Below are 10,024 nucleotides of genomic sequence, written 5' to 3'. Positions count from 1 at the left end.
TACAGTGTAATCAATTGGTGGGTTATAGATGACATCACAGCATTCTATAGAGCAATGTTATTTAATACAGATGGGGGGGCAAGTAAAATTTATATTTTAATTAAGATTTTTTTTGCCATACAGTGAGTTCTTGTGTCTAAACACTGATAGGAAGGTTCAGGTTCAACATTTGTGAATTTACATTTTGTATATTTCATGGTAAATTACAATGTTATTAATAGGGAAATCTAGCTTTTGCCCCCCCATCTGAGAGTGTAACATCATCACATTCTAGAACCTGAAAACCACCAACTGATACTATTACAACATAATATTACATTTTAACAATATAAATTTTAGCTGTCCCCATCTGCATTAAATAATATTGGCCTATAGAATGTTATGATGTCGTCTGAAACCCAGCAACACCCCAGTCACTGTTGTTAAATACATCTATCACTCTAGAGGGTCACAAAACTTTGGAATAAACGCAAACATTTTCTATTTAGCATCTTAATATGTCCACTGGTTTAACATTAGACTGAAAATTCTATGAGGTGTGACGTCACAATCCTGAGCTGTATTCATATCTGTTCATATTTCAGTAGCTCTTTGAGAAAATTGTACTTGTAGTTTTAAATGGTTAAATTGTTATTGCAATAATCCTGTTTTTTTGATCATTCTGAAACCCATGTGGGCAGTATGAGCTGTAGAGTTCTCAGTTCCTTGAAATGTAGCTATATTTGAGTAGCCTTTAAGAAATACGTCTACAAGTAGTCTTAACACATACAGACCTACTTTTTAATTGTAGCCTTCTTTAGCAAGTTATTGTACAAAATATTTGACAACTCCACTGTCTAAGTGAGAAAGTCTGTACTTTTCTTGTACCTTAAATACATCAATTTGGTTTAATTCTTGATGTGTATTCTAGTAATTGCCATCATCAGCTTTAGAATGAATGTTCTCATATAATTTATTTAAAAAGCTATTTAAGCATTGTAGTTTAAAGTAATAATACTGGATATTATTGGAACTTAACTACCATTAGAAATTACCACCAAACATGTTGAGAAAACAATTATTTATTTTTTTAAAACAAAATTAGAACAACAATCATAAAAACAAGTCTATTACATTAAAACCTCATTTAATTTCATCTCATTTTGGCGTGAATATTTAGGTGTTCATTAAAATAATTTTCACTTAATCTCATTGTATCACCTCTTATAAATAAATATGTTTTATCCCTGTAGTTAAATGTCGTATTGAGCTTTCTGATCATTGGTAAAGATGTAAAAAATAAAATAAAACCTTCCCTGAACCTTTTCAATGCATACGTTTTAATGAGAAACTCTTATCCTGAAGTTGTGGCAAGAAAAATAAAATTGTAATTAGTTGAGGTTTGAAGGACACTACAGAAAATTGTATTTAGTTTCTTCAATATGGCTCAATTCACTATACTAACAAACTAAAGCTTATTCAAACCAAGACTTCACAAACTGACACCATGTAAAACGATGACATCATGCCTTCTGTATTTAAAATAGATCAACTAGTACAGCACCATTAGGATTAACATAACCTTACTGATGGTTTCCTTCAGTTGTTTTCTTTAAAAGGTTCCTTCACAAAGATGACCTTACACTTACACTACACAGCTATTGTTTTTAGCCTTATTTTAAAGGTGGATTGTGCAACGTCTCTGGCGGGGGTCTGTCAAATGCTTTTCTCCATGGAGATGTTGTTGCTTTGTCTGGAATGTTTCACAGTACGGTATTAAACTTTTCTATCTGCATGGAGACCAGACCGAGTTACAGGTCAGATCTGTGGAGAGGCGACCCAACTCGCAGGTATTTTAGAGTTATAAAACCACCTGCAATTGAATACATGTAAGGTATCGGTGTTTAATGTCACACTGTGCAACATTCCAGAGAAATGACATATTCATAGAAACGAGCAGGTGATGGACCTCTAACCAAAAAGTTACATAGTGCACCTCGTATCGTTTTCGTACACAACGTCTCAGTCCAGTCTGCAAGCTGTGATGTTGTGTACAAAAAATCTGTTCTGAATTATGTGGACATGTAAAGATACACTGTACTGTCCCTGGAAGGAAATTTGACTCTGCATTTCTAGGTTAAATCTGTCAGGAGCAGTGAGGCCCATCTCCAGATCTTGAGCTGGTCTTGGTCAGGACTGGAGCATTTGACCAGGTGTGCATGTTTTGGGTTAATGGAAGAAACTAGAAACCCCACCCAGACACAGGGAGAACATGCAAACTCCACACGGAAAGGCCCAGGAGTTGAACATGGAACCTTCTTGCTGTGAGGTGAGTGCAAGCTGCCACTCATTCACCACCGGCCTATGGCTGTACAAAAATATCCATTCAGATATTAACAACTAGTATTATAACTAGATACAGGATGCAGAGAAATAAACAGTTTGACCTTTCCTGAATAGTTGTACAATGGTCTTGATCTTTATCGGAACAAGAGGGAAACTTTGTATTACTTTGTATTTAAATATTGAATACTATAGGCTCTAGAAAGTTTAATATCATATTTGTGGTATAAAAGGTGGAATAGAGTATCAACCATTTGCCTCGGTATTGAAATGGTTTGAAATTTAAGTATCACCCATACGTCATCATTACATTACTTCGTTTTGAGCCTTAAAACTGAAATACTACCTGAAAAAAGCCTCATGGCCTGAGATCCACATATTTGACTTCACACGTTTCCAGTTTTGTCCAGTTAAAGCTGCACTATGTAACATTTCTGGTGGAGGGTCTGCCACCTGCTTGTTCCTGTGGAGACATCTTAGCTTTGTCTTATGTTCCACAGTATGAAACTGAACGTATTTCTTAGCAATAAAATACCTCTAATTAAATAAGTCAAAGTTTAATACCATACTGTGGAACACTCCAGGCATGGCTTTAACATCTCCATGGAGACAAGCGTATCTCCATCAGAAAAGTTACATCATTTACCTTTAAAATAAGCCATTGTACTGAGCTTGTAATTCATTGGTTAAAAGGCTTTGATAGTTGGAAAAAAGCTAAACTTTCCCTGTACATTTTGCTACCATCTTCTCCTTGGTTCAGAGTTAAAAACAGCCCTCCTTGTTGCTTCCGATGATCTTGTATGAGAGATCTTTGGCTACTGGTTTATTTGGGTGTAGAGCTGGTCGATCTGGTCCCTGAAGCACTGACGCAGTTCGTTTCTTTTCGCTTTCATGGTTGGAGTCAGGAGCCCGTTTTCAATCGAGAACAGCTCCGTGTGGATGTGGATCAACTTCACCTTTGACAAAAAATATATGTATTAGTCACATTTTTTAAGTAAATAATTTTTAAAAGGGCCCATATTACACTATTTTCTAATCTATGTTCTAATGTTGTTTCCTCATCATCATTTTGTTTTGTTCGCACAAGTTTAACAAACAAACCCTGCACATTTAAACTCCATACACATTCACTATAATCATTTGTATATTTTAAGCCCTAAAATTGCCAAACTCCACTAAAGAAAAAGGTAAAAGGTAGCAGTGAACTTGATAATTACAGCTTTATGGCATCAAAAAGTGTAACAGAGCATTTTGAGCTTTGGAGATGTAGACAAACTAACAATAAAAGGATTACTCAAACATGTGTGAATGAAACAGAACTACATAACAGCATTTTAACATGGCTAAACACTCACAAGAATCAATTTTATATACCATATTTTTGGCACTACAGGGCAAACTTAAAAGCCTTTAATTTCATCAAAAAACGTCTGTGCGCCTTATAATCCAGAGCGCCTTATATATGAATTTATTGGGGTGTCTTAGTACGACTTTAGTAAACTACAAAGCCGCACCACTTGCAGCATTACGGCTCCCGTAGTCAGGAGCATCAGGAGTAAAACATACTGTGATTCCTTTTAATATCATAATGCACCTGTCAAGAGACACGCTCACAACGCCCACTTTAAACTCAAGGCGTTTATAAAGTGAAAGTGCGAGCTGCGTGGGAGCAGTGGATGAGAGAAGACACATTCACCAAGACAGAGAGACAGCGCCGACGGATCGTGGACGACTGGGCTAAGGATCAGTATCAACTGTGGTCCGAGCTTTCACCAAAACCGGAATCATCACTGAACTGACAGGGAACAGTAACCACACTGACTCGGATAATGACGAGAGGGATGTGGACGTGCTGGACGCCGTAATCGCCCAATTAAGCGTCTCAAACAGTATTTTTTTTACGTGTTCCAAATGAACAAAGCTGAGAGTTATTGTGAACGCGTTAAATAAAGCTTGTCTGACTTATCTAACTGTTGTTTCTCGTTTAATGCGCCTTATAATCCGGTGCGGTTTATATGTGAAAAAAGTTTGAAAATAGACCATTCAGTGACAGTGCGCCTTATAATCCAGAGCCCTTATAGTGCAGAAAATACAGTAATAGAGGACCTTTAAAAGAAAGATTAATTGACAGAACACCTATGACAACACTCAACGAACAACTCTTGGACAAATATCACAGTGCGTTCAGAGTTGTCGGCTTTACATGTAAAGTCTGTGGGGGATGTGCATCTGGAAAAGTCAGTGATTTTGATATTCTGTTGCTTAAATCAACAATTTTGTGAAACCTTTCAGTGACTTCTGTGTGACTTTGGGCTATACAAAAATAGACTGAATTGAACATAATTGTTGACCTAGCACTTTTAAACAGCACATAATGGAAATAAGAGATAGACTGATACTTTTTATCATAACAGGTTAAATGTCTACCAGAGGCCAGTATTTATTTATTTATTTATTTATTTGGGTTGTCTGGTTGCCTAAATATATGCATCAAGCTTTATTTGAACACAAAATATGACCACACTGCTTTCTTATAGGTTTGTAATATAAATTTCTTAGTAAAATAAAATTTGGAGCAAATAATCACAACCTGCCTAATATATCATGAATGCATAAGGTCAGTGAGAAATAACTTTGGACCACTGCAAACTGTTTCAAATGAACTAGTTCTGTTTTCATGTAAAAATCTGTTACAGAACACTTAAGTAGAAAAAACTATTTGAATTTTGTCCATAATTCAGATGATTATTTTACCTGCTCAAATGATTTCAGACCTCCTTCTTTGCCCAATCGCAACATGTCCTCCAAGATGGCTGCTTTGACTTCCTGTTAAGAAGTAGAGATGCGTTTTCAGTCAACTGTCTACAAGATTTATATTTTTAACTACCAAGTATTTAACATTTGCATGCTACCTACAACATAATACAGCAGAACAGCATCCTGGTTGGTGGATTACCTTTTTGCTACATAAGTCCAGATAGGTCCCCTCCAGTCCCAGGGTCCTCTTGGTCCAGTTACGAAGGAAGTCTGGGTCTGGAACCACCACAGCGACTAAACAGGACTAAAATATAAAAAAGGGTGTTAATACAAAATCTAAGATGTATAGATTTTTTTTTGTTTTTTTAATCAAACGATATTACTGATTTTAACCATGGGCCCGGTCAAGTAGAAGTAAACAGCAAGGCCAAAAATTTAAGTTAATGCATCTGATATAACAGATACATATGTACTCTAGTTTATGAAATTGTTTACCTTTTTCTGTACCATTTTTGGTTCTAAAGTTACATATGTTTTAAACAGACCATGTATGAAACATGGAACAAAAATTATTTCCCAAATTTCAAAGACCTGCAAATCATGTAAATAAACGGATGTATTTCATCATATCTTGTGTTATTTCATCTTTGAACTGGTGATGAAGGTAAATGATAAAAAAAAAAAAAAAAAGATTTAAAATGATAAAAATTTGCTTGGAAGGACTGACATATTTTATAGAAATAGTTACCCTTCATTTTGAAGTAATATTAAAGTATTCGGAAGAAAAAAGCTGACAAATTATGCAAAATCATGCACCTTCTACTTGCTTGCACAATTTTCCCTCCGTTACTTTCCCCTCCGTTACCATAACCTTTCTCAGTAAAAAATCTCATTACTGAAGGGTTAACTTTACCCTGTTGGAGTGTTAACTCTTTCCTACATTCTGATACTTTACTTATTTCAATAGTCCCTCTAGTTTCTGAATAAGAGCTATATGAAAAAAAAAAAAAAAAATCTGCCCGTTTCCCTCCGTTACCGCTTGACCGGACCCCCATATTGTACCTGCAGACTGTCTCCATGGACGAACACTTGAGCCAAAGCATCACTTCTAACATAAATATTTTCAATCTTCTCTGGAGCGATGTATTCTCCCTGAGCCAGTTTGAAAATGTGTTTCTTTCTGTCCACGATCTTCAGTGTCCCGTTCTGTTGGAAAAAAAATACATGTTCAAGGTAACGAAGATGCAAAGTAAAAAAAAAGTCTGGTTCTTAAAGGTGCACTGTGTAACTTTTTGGTTGTTTCTATGCCATTGCTCTGCCTGGAATGTTACACAGTATGACATTAAATAGCTCTACGTTACATTTATTAAATTACAGGTGGTTTTATAGGTAGGGTAAGGTTAGGTAGGTGAGGATGTGGATGTTAGAGCTGCCAGAATACAGGAGAAAAATGAGGAGACTGATGGATGCAGAGAACAGGATCAGAGGAAGCAGAGGAGAAGGTTAAAGGAAGCAGAGGAAAGGGTCAGATGAAGCAGAGAAAAGGGTCAGATGAAGCAGATGAAGCAGAGGAGCAAAGGAGAGGGTCAGATAAAGCAGATGAAGCAGAGGAGAGGGTCAGATGAAGCAGATGAAGCAGAGGAGAGGGTCAGATGAAGCAGATGAAGCAGATGAAGCAGAGGAGAGGGTCAGATGAAGCAGATGAAGCAGAGGAGAGGGTCAGATGAAGCAGATGCAGATGAAGCAGAGGAGAGGGTCAGATGAAGCAGAGCAGATGAAGCAGAGGAGAGGGATGAAGCAGATGAAGCAGATGAAGCAGATGAAGCAGAGAGAGATAGGAGAGGGTCAGATGAAGCAGATGAAGCAGAGGAGAGGGTCAGCTGGAGCAGATGAAGCAGAGGAAAGGGTCAGATGAAGCAGAGAAAAGGGTCAGATGAAGCAGATGAAGCAGAGGAGAGGGTCAGCTGGAGCAGATGAAGCAGAGAAAAGGGTCAGATGAAGCAGATGAAGCAGAGGAGCAAAGGAGAGGGTCAGATAAAGCAGATGAAGCAGAGGAGAGGGTCAGATGAAGCAGATGAAGCAGAGGAGAGGGTCAGCTGGAGCAGATGAAGCAGAGAAAAGGGTCAGAGGAAGCAGAGGAGCAAAGGAGAGGGTCAGATGAAGCAGATGAAGCAGAGGAGAGGGTCAGATGGAGCAGAGGAGAGGGTCAGATGAAGTAGATGAAGCAGAGGAGAGGGTCAGATGAAGTAGATGAAGCAGAGGAGAGGGTCAGATGAAGTAGATGAAGCAGAGGAGAGGGTCAGATGAAGCAGATGAAGCAGAGGAGAGGGTCAGATGGAGCAGAGGAGCAAACGAGAGAGTCAGATGAAGTAGATGAAGCAGAGAAGAGGATCAGATGGAGCAGGGGAGAGGGTCAGATGAAGCAGAGGAGCAAAGGAGAGGGTCAGATGAAGTAGATGAAGTAGAGAAGAGAGTCAGATGGAGCAGAGAAGAGAGTCAGATGGAGCAGAGAAGAGAGTCAGATGGAGCAGAGAAGAGGGTCAGACAGAGCATATGATCATAATAAATATAGATTTTACTGGAAGCCATTTTCCGATGTCTCCAGTGTGAACCCAGCCTTCTTCATCGATCGTCTCTTTGGTTTTCTCCGGGTCTTTCAGGTATCCTTTAAAGACATTGGCTCCTTTTACACAGATCTAAACATAATGAAAAACAATAACATCTTAGAAAAGAACTTCTTTGACAATATTACTAGTGAATGTTTTTGTGGGGTGTTTTTTTACCTCTCCTTCTCCATTCGCAGCCAAATAGTTCATCTCAGCAACGTCAACAAGCTTCACAGTGTTACAGGGAAGAGGAGCGCCAACGTGACCTGGGAACAAGAAGAGACTCTATTAAAACATAAAATTATCAACAAAATGTAAATATTTCACTTTGTTGTGGCTGACATATTAAACATATTAAAGGTTGTATGGAGGTTTCAAATTGTCAGTGAAAGTTTACAACACCATTACAGAGACGCGGCAGCCTTGTAATTATGATGAAAAAAAAAAACCAAACATCAGCCAATAGATAACAAGGCTACCTCATTTTCTATTGGCTGTTAGGTTGTCAATCAAACTCCCTATGTTTCTAGTGTAACTGACTCGCCGGCGCACGGGGATTACGTGGTTTATGCAGCGGTTCTTGGGTTCTGCACTCAGAAGAAGCGAGCAGACACAGACAGTTGGTCAGCCTGCAACGTGCCGAAGCGCAAATACGTATTTAATGATGACTTGTACAAGAAATTCCACGCTTTCTGTTCTGGTCGGGACAAGTGGGAGGCCATGTGCACAGTGAACAAAGCAGCTCATATGTGTCGGTGTCCAGTGGGAAAAAGTTTTGCCAGGTGAGAGTATATCAGTGTAGATGACGAGTCCCCACCTCCCGCCCCCCGTACGGTGTCCTGGTTTTGACAAACGCAAATATGGTCACACTAACCTGTATTCCACTGAGTCCTCAGCGCACAAGAGCTGTTTTTTTTTCTTCACTTATGCAAATTAGCCATGTGGTTTTAAGTTTTGTTTCTGTGAGACTTGCGCAAAGCTGCATTAAACACTCTAGAGTCGTTACGGTTTACGTGTCGCAAAGTTGAATTTATTTATGCAGATTAGTAGTGCAGATAGTTAATGATTAATCGATAATCAATTGTTAATTCTCCCGACGATCGATTAAGAAAATTTTATCGACTGCCCATCCCTAAATAGCACAATACAGGCACTTTAAACTCGTAACAAAGCTCTCGTGTGAAATTACCAGCAGACCAGTCTCCAGGCATGGTTAGTGTGCAACCAGCTGTGCACTCTGTCTGTCCATATCCTTCATAAAACTGCACACACACACACACACAAAAAAGAATTATCAAATACATTTATCTCAGTTTCATTTGGAAGATAATTTCATACTTTATTTATCCGAGTTTTACCTGACAGCCCATAGCTGCTCTGATGAAGGTGAGCACTGTGGGAGACACTGGAGCTGCCCCGATCAACATGAGGCGCACGCACCCGCCCATACTGGCCTGAAGGGGGCAGCACACATCAACAAAACTGGCTGTACAATCACACCTCTATCTTGTGCTTGTACTGATTTTTTTTTTTTTTAAGTCAGCTGAAGTAGTTTTAAATGTGCTATATAATAAAACTGGATTTTAATTGCTGACCCTCTTACTAAACAACTATTGTTAAACTAATAAAGGAAAAAGGATCGCATCTTCACACTTAAAATGTCTAGATAAAAATTTTTTTTTTTTCAATTTTTTTCAGACTTTGAATTTTTTCAGATTTTTCTGTCTGTGTTTTAATTTGAAAATTAGCCCAAAATGGATTTAGACTAGTTTTCAGACAAGAATACAATTTGCATGAGGGTTTTATGTTAAGGTTATGTTATACAGCATTTTGGAAGAACATTGCACATTTATTTTGACACACAAAAAAATATATAAAATTATAATCTTAGCATTAGGAGGCATTTCTTTCTCTGTACCTCTGATTCCCTTTAATCCTCCTGCTATAGTTTGATCTGAGCTGTTTCACCCTAAAGAACACAGGAGAGTTTTTTACCTGGACTTTTCTAAAGATGAGCCGGTCCCAGATACTGTCTCTCCTCATGACGCCCCTCTGAAGCTCCGCCTCTTTCCTTCGGTATGCAAACCCCAAAATCCACCGCTTCAGGGTAGAGTTAGCCTGACCAAAGATCTAAGGAAGACACATTTTCAGATGGTAAATAGCACTGCAGTTCTTTGTAGCTCCCAATTTTGTATTACTTTAAAGGGCCCATATTATGCAATTTTCTGATCTCTGTTAATGTTATTTAATCATCACAATCAGACCTGGAGTTGGGTTTTGTTCCATTCACACATTTAACACACAAAACCTTCATATTTCGGCTGAGTTCTTCTCTCAAA

The 10,024-nt window shown here is 38.3% G+C and overlaps 1 protein-coding gene across 2 annotated transcripts in view; it reads right to left on the bottom strand.

Annotated features, from left to right (window-relative positions):
• Positions 1 to 1,043: 1,043 nt before the first annotated feature.
• Positions 1,044 to 10,024, bottom strand: part of LOC110156356 (long-chain-fatty-acid--CoA ligase 1-like) — a 30,733-nt gene continuing 21,752 nt past the window's right edge. For both annotated transcript variants that reach the window (XM_020920564.2, XM_055159258.1), the window contains 9 exons: positions 9,681 to 9,815; positions 9,044 to 9,139; positions 8,875 to 8,947; positions 7,863 to 7,951; positions 7,659 to 7,775; positions 6,142 to 6,285; positions 5,279 to 5,383; positions 5,077 to 5,148; positions 1,044 to 3,278 (listed from right to left, as the gene is read on the bottom strand). In XM_020920564.2, coding sequence (XP_020776223.1) covers positions 3,138 to 3,278; positions 5,077 to 5,148; positions 5,279 to 5,383; positions 6,142 to 6,285; positions 7,659 to 7,775; positions 7,863 to 7,951; positions 8,875 to 8,947; positions 9,044 to 9,139; positions 9,681 to 9,815 — 972 coding nt within the window. In that variant the 3' untranslated portion in view covers positions 1,044 to 3,137. The remainder of the gene's footprint in view (positions 3,279 to 5,076; positions 5,149 to 5,278; positions 5,384 to 6,141; positions 6,286 to 7,658; positions 7,776 to 7,862; positions 7,952 to 8,874; positions 8,948 to 9,043; positions 9,140 to 9,680; positions 9,816 to 10,024) is intronic.

Source organism: Boleophthalmus pectinirostris, unplaced genomic scaffold (assembly GCF_026225935.1).
Source record: "Boleophthalmus pectinirostris isolate CB_2022bp ecotype Guang Dong unplaced genomic scaffold, ASM2622593v1 HiC_scaffold_23, whole genome shotgun sequence".
NCBI classification, from domain to species: Eukaryota; Metazoa; Chordata; class Actinopteri; order Gobiiformes; family Gobiidae; genus Boleophthalmus; species Boleophthalmus pectinirostris.
The sequence above is the reverse complement of the archived record's forward strand: the minus strand, read 5'-3'. Positions and strand labels throughout refer to the sequence as shown.